General features: G+C 36.6%; 2 protein-coding genes across 9 annotated transcripts in view; both read left to right on the top strand.

Moving 5' to 3' along the window:
* The first annotated feature begins 2,866 nt into the window (after nt 1-2,866).
* Nucleotides 2,867-7,934, top strand: LOC103998203 (uncharacterized). Of its 3 annotated transcripts, none has more exons than XM_065166550.1 (10): nt 2,867-3,082; nt 4,585-4,716; nt 5,526-5,614; nt 5,697-5,835; nt 5,935-6,009; nt 6,227-6,348; nt 6,435-6,510; nt 7,220-7,296; nt 7,446-7,505; nt 7,578-7,934. In XM_065166550.1, exons 2-10 carry the CDS (start codon nt 4,603-4,605, stop codon nt 7,609-7,611), a joined length of 786 nt encoding a protein of 261 aa, XP_065022622.1. In that variant the 5' UTR covers nt 2,867-3,082; nt 4,585-4,602; the 3' UTR covers nt 7,612-7,934. The 3 variants fall into 3 exon arrangements, with proteins under 3 accessions (XP_065022622.1, XP_009417887.2, XP_009417886.2); XM_009419612.3 differs by lacking the exon at nt 7,220-7,296 and adding an exon at nt 3,922-4,033; XM_009419611.3 differs by lacking the exon at nt 7,220-7,296 and having other exon boundaries at nt 2,868-3,082.
* A 7,909-nt stretch (nt 7,935-15,843) lies between these two features.
* LOC135585528 (uncharacterized) overlaps nt 15,844-17,223 on the top strand; it is a 58,621-nt gene continuing 57,241 nt past the window's right edge. For 5 of the 6 annotated variants that reach the window (XM_065168606.1, XM_065168605.1, XM_065168602.1 and 2 more), the window contains exon 1: nt 15,844-15,982. The gene's annotated coding sequence lies outside the window, so the exon portion shown is untranslated. Of the gene's footprint in view, nt 15,987-17,223 lie in introns of all 6 variants that reach the window. The other variant, XM_065168601.1, reaches the window with a different exon arrangement.

The following is a 17,223-nucleotide window of genomic DNA, read 5'->3' as shown; positions in this document are numbered from 1 at the left end:
CGCTCGAAAGAGGGCCGAATAGAATCCAAAGAGAGAGAGAGAGAGAGTACCGCTACTCGTGTCCTTACCCGCGCCGTGATTGGTGAATACGGCCGCCTTAATTGGGTTCCACGTAAAGGTCTCATCACGTCTGACGGCGGTAGCTTCAGTTATTAACCATGTACGAGTACGAAAATGACAAGCGTTCTTCGGTTCTTAACCACGTAACCGCCAACCCGCCATGTGGTTGGACAGAAGTGGTGGCCACACCTGTGGAGCCCACCATGTGCAATTCACTACCTTATGGCAGAGATCAATGGGGTATCCCGCCGCATGAGTCGGTCGCACATAACGACGTCATCAATGGGACGCACTTTAAATGGGCTAACTACTTTCTAAAGGAAAGTAGATACGCGAATGACTCATAAACGGGTAAAGAATGTCTTGCTCTTCTTTTGATCCGAAAGCTTGCTGTTCGTGATCGGTTTACGGGTACCTCAGAATCTACCGCTCTTGCTGTCGTTGGCCACGGGTGGCTGCATGAGTGGGTCCCAAATTCGGTACCTCGAGTGAGCCGTCGAAGGTCGAATACCCATTGCTGTTATTTTAGTCCAAAAACATTCTCAACGAACCCGCATCTACTACCGTCTCATGGTTGCAGCACAAGTGGGACGCGCGTGAAGGGCCCAGCACTGCCGTAATGCAGGTAGATTTGGTGTGGGGTACATACTGGTTTTCTTTTAATGGATAAATGATTAATACTAGATTTAAAATATTATAATAAATTATTTAAAATTGTTTACTGATACCTATAAAAACATCAATCACTACTCTCAAAATATTTATTTATATATTTGATAATTATGTAAATTCTGTGAACAACATCATCAAGGATTTGTGATTTTGTTATAATAACATATAACAAACATCTCATATTCATCATTTATCATTTATTATACATATATAATTTTATTAAGTTTTTATTTATTTATTATACTCACTTAAACATGGAGACCTTATCTGACTCATTTAAACAACACACCTCCCAAACCTATTTTGTTTTAGTGAAGTTTGGGATGAGTTGAGATGAGAAAACAAGTACTTGAGTTATGTTCATAATCAGATGCCTTGAGAAATAGTTAGTACTGAGTTCATATTGCCATCGAATTTACATGATTCTTAACAGGCTTCATCTCTAACCTACAAGAGAGAGAGAGAGAGAGAGAGAGAGAGAGAGAGACATCATTATCTTTCTCTTTGTTGTCTATTTGCCTTGAATAAGCTGTGTGATGAAGTTATTTCTTAGCTTACAAGATGAGGATGCAAGTGCTACTGTCTTCTCTTCAACATGCGTTGCACCTTTTCACTACAAATGGCTCATGGCACAATTTTGCCAAGATATCTTAAACTAGTTGATACATCCATTAGTTTGATGCTTTGAGTTTGAGCCATGCCCTAAGAATAAATTGTTCCACCTCTCCTTACATTTGATTTTTATTTCTTTCATTTTGTTTTTGTTCTTCGTTTTTTTTTTATTGTTCTACATAAATGTCACAAGTAATTGTTCAAAGATTAATTTACAAATCAATTTCATAAATCTTCAATAGAGGAAGGATGAATCTTAAAAATAATTTTAAAAATTAAATTTATAAGAAAATTACATTATCCTTTTTTTTCAACTTTGGATGATAATCCCTTTTTCTACTATGCTTATACTTTTTCTATTGAGGCTTATATCTCGATCTAAGTATCAATAATTATATCGTTGATTAAGATTTCTCATGAAAAACTCCATATTTTGATCTGAATGGAGTCCTATGTTTTTATAATTTATGCAAAGAACTCTCCATATTTTCAGAATAGTCATCATATTTAGGTCCAATAATAAAAATATTATAATTCTATTTAAAAATACTATAATTTATCAATGGTCTTTTTCAGTCCCATTCTTCTACAACAAGAAGAAAACACATATCACAATTAATGGGCATAAAAATTATAAGGTCTTAAAGTTAAGTGAAGAATGATGATTTATCATATTATTATTTTGACATATGCCAAATACCAAGTTAGCTATCATCCGAAATCAGCGAAAAACTTTCAAATGTATTTTACGAAACCCGAAAACCTATAATTATATTGATAATTAAGGTTGATTTGATTTAAATTGGTTAAGACTCAGCGTAATATTTTTGAATATGGTTATAATAATTTTTGTCCAGTAATATAATAACTAGTTTTATCGGTTCGATCGAGTTAGTTTTCGATAGGAATATGAAAAATTAAAGGTGTCTGTTGTCAATTAGGGCATTTTGGTGTTGGGAAAAGCAATGAGCTCGGTGATCTCAAAATTAAAGGTGTATGTTTTTTATTATTATTTAATGATATTGATTGATATAAATCAAAATGCTATTTTTAGGTCTTAAATATCATAATAAATGTTATTTTCCTGATAAATACATCTCAACTAAGTCTTTTTTGTTTCTCCACTTGTGGGAACAGAAAAGAGATTGGACACGTAGTTAAGCCATCTTGTTCGACAAAATAACCACAGCAGTGATCACAACCTTACATACTTGTCTTCCCTACCCGTCTGTGTTTACCCACTGTGAGAAGGGTTGGTCCACAGGTGGCTCCCGCTGTCCTTGCCTTCACCGGGTAGGTAGCATCGCTGCTGCGTCATAATCACAATAATTTCGAGTGAAGATTACGATTCCGCTCGTTTTAGTTACACCACTCTCTACCTGATCCCATGGTAAGTCTTTTGTGGACCCCGTCGTGTATCTCCCAGTCCAAAGATAGGTGGGTTGAAGTAACGTAAACCGATAGCGTTAAGAAGAATCTCACGATCTCAACGGCCGATTCTTGGAGCACTCATCTCACGACTCATTCAGTCGGACATACAGGAGAGAGGTAAAAAATAAGTCGCACTCGGAGGAGACGCCCACCACGCCAACCACGACTCCCGTCGTCCTCTTCTTGGTTTCCGGTTTGGGGATTCCTCGCTACAATCCCTCGATCCAGCACACGCCCATCTGTTGTTCCTCCTCCTCCTCCTCTCCGCTGCCGCCGAAGACTTCTCTCGAGCCAGCTCCGCTGCGAGGTACTTCCCATCCCGCTTGATGACACCATTTGTTGAAATATTGCTCTTCTTTCGTTATCGCAATCGGTGGGTTAGATGTGTGGGGATTGGGCCGGGGATGCAGTCGCCGTGAGGAGCCCTCATGTCGGCTGGTTGAATGCCCCTCCGTTGTCTTGGTCTTTTGCTGTTTTGCCTGTGAACTTATTTGATTTGGTTTTGAGTGTTTTGACGGAGCTGAAGTTTCAAATTGCTAGAGCAGTATCAGTTCGTTCAAGGAATCTTACTTAGGGTTCGATACCTGAGAGTGATTACATAGAAGAATTGATTATGAATGCTTCTGGACAATTCTTTAGGTTCTTTGAGCTTCTGGAATCGAATGTAAACAGACTTGCATCATAATAATGCGTCCAATTCAGGTATCCTAGGTGCTTAGGATCATATGTGACCTTAATCGAGTGCGTTGATCTTCTTAGTTCTAGCTTCTTTGATTCTGCCTGTCCTTTTCTATTAAGTTGATGGTGTCAACACTTTTTTTGGTCCTTGTTTATCCTTTTTGGTGGTGTCCGTCGCAGTGACTGGACAGATAAGTCCCAGTGGCCATGGCCTGTATAACCGGTGGCCTCACTCTCATTTTGTGGACAGCTCGAAAGTGAATTGACTTCACTTCGAGACTGTGTGACACAGATTGATTCACTTGCATCGGGTCCCTTCTCCAACTTAATACTTTGGATGAGAGCTTTGTGTGGGTGGGATGCACTTGGTATGTGTGTTTGTTGTGCATGGTATTGCTTGCCTTTTGCTCTCTCTCTTATGCATGTGAATGTGGATTGCTTAACCTTGTGATTCTGCTGTATTTTTAGGGGACGGATGGAACGTGTGTTATAAAAGGTCCCAAGGAATCTCATTATACCAATTTTGCTTGCTTGGTGCACTGGAGATCTTTGGTTGCGGCCGTTCTCTTTCTTTCCCAAAGTTAGTTTGCTTTCAAATTTAGATTGGATGTCAAATAAAAGAACAGCGAGTCCAGCTGTTGTTTGACAACAGTTATTCTTGTTTCTATTGCTACACATTTCTTGGGCCCAGCTCAAAAGGAAGAACTAAAACCATTTTTTGTTGCGAAAATTTGATGACCCTCATGTCTAAAGACACTTCTTGAGGAGTTATGCTTCTGTTCACCATGGAGAGAGGCCTTATGCTTCTGAATCACTTTCTGGTAGGAAAGATAATATTGCTAATCCTATCTGTTGAGTATGATGACCACTGACCGATGCCAGATTTGGCTGGAACTATTCAGCTATAGTTGTACTCCCCTAGTGTTGCAGATGTCTTGTTCGATAGACTGTAGTAGTTGCAATAAGTCTGCAACTAGGTTATCCTGATCAGGATTTTGGTTTGTGGAGATCTGGCTGTTCTGTTCTTCTTTAGTTCCTATGGTTTCTAAGATCATGTTCTATAACTCTTTGTCTCGCTTCAACATTTCCCTCTTGTAGGAATTCACTAACGGGGTACTTGTTTGGCTGCAGATTTTCCAGAATCTGGTTATGGCACTAAAGTTCTACAGGTATCAGGCAGAGCTACTAGTCAAGAATTACTTGCTGGCAGATCCATACATTTCATATACTTCGGTGCTAGGTGGCATTTTTCTCTGCAAGATGGTAAGTACTGCTGCATGTTCATGATAGAAGTACCTTTTGTTTTTGGTTTGATAATGATTCTTATCATGAAGATAATGTTGCAAAATTCATTGATGATTCATAATTATCCACTTGGAATCTGGAAAAGTGGAAACATGTATACTATCTAATATCTATACATGTTCCACTTGCATACCTTTAAATCTAGCTTCTTTTGCTGTATGAGCACAGTTTATAGTACAACATGTAAAAGTGTTCCAAAATGTCTGAAAAGAGTTGTCAAAATTCAAGCAAAACTTGAAATAGTTAAATTCAATTAGTACATGTTTACTACCTTGAAACATAAGCAAATCCACGAGTAAAACTTGTGGAAAATGATAGCTTTTAAAACAGGTCGTGTCATGTCAAAATACTCGAATGTGCATGATAAGGATTGGAAAAGAGAGAGAGAAAAGTCATGCTTGCTGAGCCCACTCAAATACAAAATTTGGTGGACAGCTTCTTTCTTTATTTCTACTAAGACATTAATGCTTATCACCAGCTAGGGGGCTTTTATGTTCTTTTTCACAAACATTATAACAGAGATTAAATATGTGATTTGCTGAAACTGTCTTCATCCATTCAAGTTAGTGTCGAGTACTTTTGTTATTCACTTCTGACTTTGTTGCAAATCCATGTCTTTGTTGGCTACATGGATCTTTTCCCACTATTGAGTTCTGTGTAGGGATCTTTATATGTGCTGATAAAAATCTGGTGCTTTTTCTTCTTTTTTATTGGAATCTAGTGAAGCATACACAATTCATAATGATGTCCATTTGTTCATTTTACAGGCATATGATTTTACCCAGTTCATCAGTTCTTTTTACTTCAAGGGTTACAGTTCCCTAACAAAGATCCAACGGATTGATTGGAATAATCGGTATTTTGTAGTTGACTTCTATGCAGATCTTTTTTGTTTGTCTCACTGTGATTATGAGTATCATATCAAAATTTACATGCAGGGGTATGTCTAGCATCCATGCTATCTTTGTAACAATAATGTCAATTTACTTGGTGTTCTGCTCCGATCTTTTCTCTGATAATACAATCAACCTACCCATTACATTCCGAAGTTCATCTCTCTCTACATTTGGGTTGGGGGTAATAACTTCAAATTTCATTATTTTATAAGAATCTGTATCTATCTTTTATTTCAGTCTGAGTAATCTGCTTGTTGTGAATTTACTGTCACATGCACAGGTCTCTGTTGGGTATTTTCTTGCAGACCTTGCTATGATAGCTTGGTCATACCCTTCACTCGGTGGAATGGAGTATGTAAGTCATGTTTTAAATTTTAAAGTGACATTTTCTCATTTCACTGAACATGATCCTGTCACATTTAGTTTGATCATGATCTTTTATTTTTCAGAAATATACGCTGCTCATGTTAGAAACTTACTGCTAAATTCTTATAATTGCCCCAATTTTAACCAAATTTGTAGTGATATCTTTGACTTTTCTAGTTCTCCATAAATGATGAAAGCTTTTTCAGGTTCTCCACCATACACTTTCAGTGATTGCTGTTGCTTACACCATGCTGTCTGGGGAAGGTCAGTTTTACACATATTTGGTCCTTATCTCTGAGATAACCACCCCGGGAATTAATTTGCGATGGTAAATGTTCCAAAATCAATAAAAAATTGCCTGTAACATATTTGGAAGTCCTAATTTCTAATTCTTAAGCTTCCTGCTTTGTCAAGGTTTCTTGACACTGCAGGAATGAAGAGGTCTCAAGCCTATCTTGTGAATGGCGCCATGGTGTTCTTGGCATGGCTGGTAAGTGGGAAGTCTGACTTGATTTGCTACACTAAATCATTAACAATTTTTTTTTTAGTTTTAAACCCAAAAGCAATCCTTTCTTGATTTATAGCTAGTTTTTGTTACATGACCTAATGGCAGTACCTGTTGCTTTTTCTTAAAGCCATCTCGTCACTGATTCCAGATTATGCAGCCACTATGGGATGTGTTTTCCCATTTAATATGAAGTACCATTTAGATTAGATATTGTTACTATTAACATGCAGTGCTTATGTACTCATTCTGTAACCATGGGACCATAACTGTTATATGAATTATGAACATGCTTTAACAATTATGTGCTTCTTCTTATCACTTTCATGAAGCATCACAAATTTAGATGAAATAACAAAATTTAAACTTAAAAACACATTACAGATAGAGAGCTATCTAAGTAAAACAAGGGAAAAGATTATAGCAGAACCAAGAGGTGCAATTATGTCCCAAGGTGCATTAGATTCTGGGAACAGGTGTGAGGCAAAGCATGCACCTTAAGGAGACAAGGAGCACTTAGTGTTGCTCATTTATGAAAAAAAGCTTTTGGGCTTAAATTGCTATCAGACACTGTAAATGATGTTGAACATAAACAAGGATCTAATGCCGTTGCAGTGTTGGTACTACACCATCAGGGAAACTGTTAAAATATAAATAACCATAATGACACTGACGAATTGTTTTTGTTCACCAGATGCTGCATCACCTTGTACGTACTACTTCATTCCAAAACCCAGACATCAGGAGTCTGCCAAAACAAATATTTACACGGTTTTATTTTAGCTGCATAACACATTTCTTTTAATTTTCATGTGAATCTTTTTCTTTTCTTCATGATGTGATCTTGCATTCTCAGTCCATTAAGTCGTTATGTCATGTCTATGTAACCTTGATGACAGTTCATCTTTTCTTTGTCATAGGTTGCAAGGATTTTATTGTTCATCTACTTGTTTTACCACATTTTTCTGCATTATGATCAGGTATGTGTTTTTTTGCTTTTATTGACTTAAATTTGGTGTAGCTTGATTTTTTTTGTTTTAAACCTCTGGCAGGTCAGGCAAATGCGTAGCTTTGGCTACCTCCTAATTTTTGTGGTACCATCAGCACTGGCCATCATGAACATAATATGGTTTGGGAAAATTTTAAAAGGGCTGAGGAAAGCCTTGACCAAGGGAAAATAGATGATGTATCAGGTGTTTTCTTTTTTCCTGTATAAATTCTTGTTTTTCTTAGTTAGTTCCTTTTTATTGAAACTAAGAGAATGTGAAACTTAAAAGAACAAATCGCCGAAGCTAATGATCAGAAAGATATGATGTCAAAAAGTCCAGTTATCCTTTTTAAAAAAAATATTTATTTTTATGTATCTATTGTATTTTCTTTTGATATGGACATAGACCTGGCTTCACGTCTCTGTTAGTAACAATCTAGTGAACATATGGATTGCTGACTCCAAAATTTATATAAGAAACAACTGATGCAATTTAATTCATTCGACTGTGACACAATAATACTATTTGAGTTTGTTGTAGTATTATGTAAAAGAGATTGATGTATTTTGCATTATGTACCCCTGCTGCGGTATGATATTTTGATGTTTTTATCCAGCCCTAGCATATGGATTTGATATTTCTTCCCTTGTCATATTGAACGCATAAGCATGCCAACGCTTCTCTTGGTAAAGATTAATGGCATAAATTAGAGACTGGTGTATGTTTAGCTTCCTAAATTTTTCACAGCTGCCCATGTTGATCAGCGTTGAAATTTTTTGATTTACTCTTATTGTAAGTGTTACTTCTTGTTCTTACACTTGCCTGATGCTGTAGTCTACCGCTTTATTTATCATGATGCCTTCTATCTGAGAATGTTTAATTTTAAACCCTAATGATATGATTTATATATATATTTTTTCTTAAATTTTCAGATTAAAGGTTTTTCGAACTCCCAATTGTTTGTAGTTAGTGGTTACTTTTACCCCTTATTATCGTGTCTGCACATCATTTGTTAAGCGGCTGGATCAACGAGATATATATATATATATATATATATATATATATATATATATATATATATATATATATATATATATATATATATATATATATATGAGAGAGAGAGAGAGAGAGAGAGAGAGAGAGATGATGTGGTCGACATATCGACCACTTACGTTGATGTGGCGACACCTCAGTTGAAGGACATATCAACTAACTACCCATCATGATTGCCACTTGGACTTGAAACGATCGATGAGTTAATGAGGCCTGCTAAGTACACTAGATGAGTGCCACGCGGATGAAACCCAACAATCTCGGGTTCGAAACAAGATGAAGATGGTGATAGTTATGGTTATACTCCACGCCTTCCATTATTGTACGAACTATGTATTGAGCGGATGTAATGATTGCAAATGACCATTATAAAAAGGAGCCCCCAAGTATATTTTGACACATTGATCCTTATTAACCAACCTGTCTGATTAGAATTTTAGAGGGGCATTTGTTGGGCATCCAGTTTTGTAGGGTTTGGACATTACTTGAGGTTAGCTAGGAGAAGGATAAGGTTAGATCCGATTCGACCTCTAAGTTTGATAACCAAAATCTACTATAACAAATTAGCGTTAGGAGGGCAAATCATATCTCAAGGAAACTTCACAAGGTCAAGTTGGCCAAACCTCGATGAGTTAGAATCCTCCCATACATATGATATGATGTATATGAATTTTATATATGATGTTAATGTATATGAATAAGATGATTATCATGAGATAGTTCTAAGCATATTATGTTAATGTATGCATTGTATAACAATAGATTTATATAAATTGAATTGAAATTGATTGAAATACATAAATCTATATCATAATGTGCGGTATGAGAGTACACATATATGTTATCACATGCATATGAGAGTGCATGTACATATTATAATATGCGATATAATTACGTGCGATGTGAGAATGCATGGATATGATATGATACGTGATACACGTATATATTATGATATATGGTACGATAGTGTATGTATATATTATAATGTATGATATAAGAGTGTACGTATATATCATGACATGCAATACGAGAATATTTATATATGTTATAAAATGTGATGCTAAAGTTCATGAACGAATTATAATTCCTCGTTACTTGCACTATGAATTTACTTAAATGGGAGCGTTATGATTTATTTGAAAGCAAAATTTTACCTCATTCTTATGTATCTATCATATTATGATACATATGTCATAAAAAGTTTTATGCATTTGTATACATGATGTATGGGAGTGCATGTATCTATGATTAAATATAATATAAAAGTTCATTGATGTATTATAATTTTCTATATCATATTTTATAAACTATTCTTATATATGTGTATTCTAATTTACTTTAAATCAAAAGTTTACTTTTTATTATACATTGATCATATTATGAAATACTTTATGCATTTGTATATTGAACGTGCCGTGTGAGAATACACGTACCGATATATGATATAGAAGGTCATGGACATATAATAATTGCATATTATATGTTCTATGACCTACGCATAAAATAAAGTTTTATCTTTTGATTATGCATCCTTCATGTTGCAAGGTTACTCATTGCTAAAGAGGCTATAAAGAAAGTATGTTCATAATGAAATATTTAATGCATGTAACTTTAAAATGTTACAAATATGATATGATATATATTCACCTTAATATATTAAATTAAAATTTTATATTTATTGAGTTATCACTCATTTTAGACCCTATTTTATAGGTAAATACACTAGTAGTTCATTACTATGGTGTCTTTAGGAGGTGAAAAGATGTATAGTCATGCTAGGGTAGATATAAATGACGACCTGTGGATATATTTGGTGTATGTAAATTTTAGACTTGATATGCATGTGTAGTGGTTTAAGTTTATGTGTTTACAACAATATCATGTAGGGAAATATAGGGGTGATATCATATGCATAGCGAAAAAACATAAAATAAAAATCCTAAATTTCCCAAAAGGTATTCATCGTCATGCGAAAATTGATACGCAAAAACCCACGAAATTGAAAACCAAGTGTGAGATAATTATGTTACATAGGGAGATTGTATATTCCTGAATTCTTGTAGATATGTGGGAGAGGATGAATAGGTCAAGCGTCATCCTCTCTAGCGGTGATCTACACGACAAGGGCTACGAAGATGCTCCTCAAATCACTGCCCAAATCTCCACACCTATTGGTTGAGGAGGAGAAGGGAAGAAGAGAATGAGAGGTGATAACAAAAAAGTCTAACCTATGATCTTTTGACTCTCTCTTATTTATAAAGCCCATTGTCAACTTAACTTTAATGAATCCTACCTTAATGGGTATTGGATCTCTATCCAATTACCCAAGCCTATTAGATTAGTGAGTTTTTATCCAATAATCTCTTATTAGCTCTTATTGGATCTCATCTATATGATCCAATAATTCAGGGGCTTAATGGATATTCAATAAGATAAGGGTTCCAACGGATACCTCATATCCGAACCTCTACTCATCACAATACCTACCATATGTGTGTGACCCTCTAGGCCCAATATCGAGCTAGCCATGAGTCATATATGTCAGAACTCCTTCTAGCTCAGTGAATTATTATCTCCATAATAATTTACTCGATTCATCAACTACGGACGTACTAGGCCACTACACCGTAGTCCCTAGACGATACATATGAATCTAATCCTTTGGACCTATTTGTCCTCAGTTATCATGTACCTATAGTTCCTCATTCATCTAATATCCTAGAGATTGTATACCGGGCATGGTACTATCAGGCCCATACGGTTTCTCCTCGAGTCTCACTTTAATCGGATTCTCCCGGTGAACTCTTTCTCTCTCAATCCGAATAATCCTAGTCAGGGATTTGTTTGAGCAAGAACACATGAGATATTTCTTTCATGACACCGAGAGTGGATGATCCTCTATCGACACTTAATAGCCCTCGTAAGGTTGGCTATCACTTTCGATGACCGGTTGTGCTAGATTTGGAACATCCAGACTTATAAGTCTGGTATCAAAGAGTGGAGTACTCATACAGGACATCCTTGGTGTCTCAGGTCTAAGGATTAGATACACCATTGAGATTACAGAAATCATTATTTGATAATATGACATCATCAACCATCCATCATTCCGTGGTTAGATCAATCAGTGAACTCATTCTCCATTGAGCACATGCATTCTATCCCTAATGTCCCCACACAAGCAGCTATGAGACAAGCTGCTTTCATCATATGTACGGGTATACAGTACACTAGTCTGTCCGGTTATCTTGATGTCCCTCTTGAGCAACCTATGACCGGGATTATTTAGGATCTTTATTTAAAGGCGAATCAGTCTTATTATCGTGATCTCATCACGATCCAATTCTCATTGCACAGATCCATGGATATCACAATATATTCATGCAACAAGCAATATAAAGTGATAAAATGTCAAATAATATAATAAGTAAAAAGAATGCATATCATGTCACATGTGTCATCACTCATGTAATTAACTTGTAGGACACCTATGACTAGCACAAGGCTCATCTTCATTTTTAACGAAGTCATAAGATTTGATCGCCTCATCAAATCTTATGTTCTAACTTTGGTAAGCTTGCTTTAGTCCATGGACCTAAGCAACCTACATACCTTATTTGGACTATCCTTGGACACAAATCCCTTAGGCTATATCATATACACCTCATCGAGGTTGCCGTTGAGGAACTTGATTTTCACGTTCATCTATCAAATCTCATAATCATAGTGTGCTATAATAGCCAACAGAATTTAGATGGATTTTAACATGACTACAGGTGAGAATGTTTCGTTATAGTCAACACATTGCCTTTGACAATACCCCTTAGCCACTAGCTTTACTTTATAGGTCTCTACATTTTTATCTGCTATGATATTCTTCTTGAAAATTTATTTATAACCAATGGGTACAATACCCTTAGGTGTATGAACTAGGTTCCAAACCCTGTTGGAGTACATAGAATCCATCTCAGAATTCATGGCTCCTTACCACTTCCTAGAATCTATACACGTAATAGTCTCCTCGTAGGTCTGAGTATCAATATCCTTAACATCCTCTCCTCTAATATTTACCACATATCTCTCAAGAGGATAGGATACTCTACCAGACCTATGTAAAGTTGAAACTTATGTGCTAGGTAACTGAACAAAATCTAGCTGTGGAATGATGCTTGAGCTAGGTTCTCCAACCTCACTTAACTCTATCACGCTCCCATTATCTCCACCAAGAATGTATTACTTCTCAAGGAACACTGTTCTCTTGGCTACAAAAACCTTTTGATCCTCGGGATGATAGAAATAACACCCATAAGTTTTCTTAAGGTATCTCACGAATTTGTACCGCTCCATCCTAGATTCCAACTTATCGAAGTTATGTCTCTTAATGTGAGCAAGGCAATCCCAAATCTTAACAACCTTAAGATCAAGCTTTTTTCCTTTTCACATCTCATATGTAGACACTACCGACTTAGTTGGAACTCTATTCAAAAGGTAAGCTACGGACTCTAGGGCGTATCCTTAAAATGAGATAGATAGGTCAGTGAAACTCATCATGGACCGCACTATATCTAACAATATGTGATTCCTCATTTCAGATAGACCATTGAGTTGAGATGTATAGGGAGGTGTCCATTGGGATAGAATCTCATGGTCCTTGAAGAATTGGGTGAACTATATACTCAAGTACTCACATCTTCGATCTGATCGAAGAGTCTTGATACTCTTTTTAGTTTGATTCTCAACTTCATTCTTATACTCCATGAATTTCTCGATGGTCTTAAACTTATACTTCATTGAGTATACATGTCCATACATTGAGAAATCATTAGTAAAAGTAATAAAGTAGGAGTAACCACCTATGGCATGAGTTAACATGAGACCACATACATCACTATGTATGAGTTCCAACAACTTAGTGGCTCTCTTTCTAGTTCTACTAAATGGAAAGTTGGTTAGTTTTTCATGAAGACAAGGCTCACAAATTGCATATGACTCATAGTTGAATGGATTTAGGTATCCATCCTTTAGCAACTTTTGAATCCTTCCCTCATAGTTGAATGAATCTATGTATCCATCGATTGCGGATGTATTAGTTAACTACGCCATGGTCCCTAGACGATATAGAGGAATCCAATCCTTTGGACCTATATATCCTTAGTTACCATCTACCTATAGTTCCTAATTCATCTAATATCCGAGAGACCGTATACCGCGCATGGTGCTGTCAGACCCATACGATTTCTTCTCGAGTCTCGCTCTATTTAGATTCTCCCAAAGAATTCTTTCTCTCTCAATCCGAATGACCTTGGCTAAAGATTTGTCTGAACAAGAACACATTAGATATTCCTCTCATGATACTGAGAGTGGATGATTCTCTATCAACACTCAATAGCTCTCGTAAGGTTGGTTACCTCTCTCGATGACCGGTTATACTAGATTTAGAACTTCCAAATCTATAAGTTTGGTATCAAAGAGTGGAGTACTCATATAAGACATCCTTAGTGTCTCAAGTCTAAGGACCAAGTATACCATTAAGATGACGTAATTCGTGTCTAACAATGAGGTATCATCAACCATCGAACATCCTATGAGCGGATCAATTAGTAAACTTATTCTCTAATGAGCACCTGCACTGTAGCCATAGTATTCCCACACGAGCAATTATGAGACCAATTGCCTCCATCATATAAACGAGTATACAGCACATTAGTCTGTCCGATTTTCTCGATGTCCCTCTTGAGTAACTTATGACCAGGATTATTTATGGTCTATGTTTAAAGGTGAATCAGTCTTAGTATCGTGATCTCATCACGATCCGATTCCCATTGTATTGATATATAAATATCATAATATATTTATGAATCAAGCAATATAAAGTAAGAAAATATCATAATAATAATAAGCAAAAGGACTACGTGTCATATCACATGTGTCATTACTTATATGATTGGCTTGTAGGGCACCTATGACTAGCAGATCCTCTATCGACACTCAATAGCTTTCGTAAGATTAGCTGACACTCTAACATATATATATATATATATATATATATATATATATATATATATATATATATATAATTTTCTCAAAATAATTGTTATAAAATGGTAAAATAGGATAATAGATCGAATGTGGGAGAGATGAGTGAAAAATGAACATAATAGTGTTTTAATCTAAAAATACTTCAATATTCTTGGAAAAAAATTGTAAACAAAGTCCACCAAAACCCTCTGATCGGTGACGACCTGATTTCATTGACTCTACACATTGGATGTCCATTTGATGTGATGGCTTCCACAAACTATACCCCGGAAGCACGCCACCACCAGGGATCCGGCGACTCATTCGCATCATTACGACTAATTCTGTATGCCAATGGCGTCCTCGTATCATTATAGAGTGTTTGAAATGTATTAATGTTATTTGCTTTTTGAGCTGTGCGGTGGTGTATACATTGCTGGCATAAAACATGGACCAGCTAAACCAACTCGGAACGAGGGTCAAATCTATTACTATTTTTCTGTGGGTGTGCATGACAATTCATCGCACGTCTGCTACAGTCAAAGAAATGTGTTCGCAAGCAACGTTTCCTACACCCGCCGCCTACGCAACCTGGCCGTCACAGCAGTGGTGGCACGAGATAAACTCCATCCTCTCTTTTTGACCTCTCGATGTCTAAAGAAGCTCGGGCGCATCACTTGGGCCACAAGAAAATTTCTTCTTCTCAGACTTCCAATTCTTTTATAGGATGCGTCTTTGCGTTCACAACATTAGTCATCAAAATGAGAATTCTCTCGTACTCAGATTGATGGAGATCTCATGGACATTTCGTGAATTGTGATGAGAAACAAGTTGCACAAAACCAAAAATGTATCTACTCCTAGGTAGAGAAGGATATTCACATTTACTTGTAACCTAATTTAATTCCATATGTATTGTAGAAAAGTGGCTTACTCCATATAACCTCGCAAACCGTTGATGTGGTCGAGTATCCACAATACATATCACATCTAGGTGAGTGCACATCAAACCGACAAATCAGCGAGAGACTGACCGTTGATCTTGTGTTCGACGGTTATGATCATTGCAGATGATTGGTATTCCTTTATATATATATATATATATATATCATTAAATCACACCATCACGAAACCCCTACATAAATTATTAGATTTCGAACAATAAAAATGATAATACTAGTGATAACAATAGATATAATAATAATAATAAAACCGATGAAATCTGCTGGTACAAGAAAACAGCCACAAGCCCTCGTGGAATTTACGCCATTTAAAATTCCTCCCCATCCTCCGACAAGGCTGTGCGATCTCCAAGGGATCAAATCGTCGCCCGACCGACCCTGAGGAGTAGTGGACGGGCGAAGGCAGAGCCGGAGCTGCGAGGCGAAAAAGACGGCGAGTATTCAATCTCCTCGAAACCCCATCTCTCCTTGTTTCTTTGTTGGTCATCCGTCTTCCTGATTCTTGATTCCAAGATCGGCTTTACCGCTGGATCTTGGATCCATGCGTCACCTATTCTCCTCCATCCTTCTTGGATCCGGCATCCGCGCCATGGTTCTGAAGGATGAATCGGGTTTTGGAACATGGCATGCTTTTGGGGTGGGTTCTTGCGGTGGTAATCGCGCTGGAAATAGCTGGTGATAGGGGGTTCTTGGCTTTGAAATGGCATGCTTTTGCGGTGCGTCTTGGCTTTGGGAGGGGTTGGGTGCCGAGTTTTTCTTGCCGGGAGTTTAAAGTGTGCGCGACTTTTGGTGTTCTTTGTAATGATTACTGTGAAAAAGTTAGATTTATTGTCTAGGCTGGTTACGTCCTGATCTTGTGGGGCTGGAGAATCGATTCGTGATGGGAAATATAAACAAAGGGGAAAGGGAAGAGAAAATAAATAGTTAGGTTGATTCCTGCTATTATAGGCATATTAATAGTTCATCTGTGTTGACTGTGACACGAATCAGTTATTGCTGGTAAAGATTCCTTGTGCTCAATGCCATCTTCATATTAAGAAGATTAGGAAGATATGATACTTGTCTATGAAATCAAATGCAGAGGATGAGTTATATGATGTTTCAGAAGTACTGTTGTTGCTTGCTTGATGTTGCAAACTTTATTTGAGCAGCAACATGATGGTTCACTAGGTTGGCAGGGGATTCAAGCTGTAATTTAAAAAATAAAAAACATGCCAACGAAGTATTTGTATTTTTTAGGATTTTGCCAAGTCATTCCAGTTTTCCTTGTAAAATCATAAAAGGAAACAGAAACTTGTAGTATGACAATGAATACAGAAATAGTTGCAAGTAATTTAAGTAGCTTAAGAGGTATCTTGTCAAATCCAACAACTTCCTCTGAACTTAGTTTTGAAATGTATAAGGAACCACCTCCAAGATTGTTATGTATTTTGGAGACATCAGGACCTAAGCACTGTTGTATGCTAATCGTGGCACGTCTTTCCTAAAGTTGCCATAATGGTTGAAAATTTGAACACTAAAATATGTTTGCATGGAGAATTCAATCCATAAGTTTAACCAGGGCTTTGGAATACTAAGGTGGAATATGTATGTTAATGTCTTAGTGATATGCTGATGATAGTGGAATGCATCAACTGTAAATGTTTATGATGCAAGCACTGGATTTTTTTTATC

This window comes from Musa acuminata, chromosome BXJ3-9 (assembly GCF_036884655.1).
Source record: "Musa acuminata AAA Group cultivar baxijiao chromosome BXJ3-9, Cavendish_Baxijiao_AAA, whole genome shotgun sequence".
Classification (NCBI taxonomy): domain Eukaryota; kingdom Viridiplantae; phylum Streptophyta; class Magnoliopsida; order Zingiberales; family Musaceae; genus Musa; species Musa acuminata.
Note: the sequence above shows the minus strand (reverse complement) of the source record. Positions and strands in the feature narration are given on the sequence as shown.

Coding starts and splice junctions, on each gene's coding strand:
- LOC103998203 (XM_009419612.3), top strand. CDS start 4,603: ATGGCACTAAAGTTCTACAGGTATCAGGCAGAGCTACTAGTCAAGAAT. Junction 5,615..5,696: donor CGGATTGATTGGAATAATCG/GTATTTTGTAGT, acceptor ATTTACATGCAG/GGGTATGTCTAGCATCCATG. Junction 6,511..7,445: donor TGGTGTTCTTGGCATGGCTG/GTAAGTGGGAAG, acceptor TCTTTGTCATAG/GTTGCAAGGATTTTATTGTT.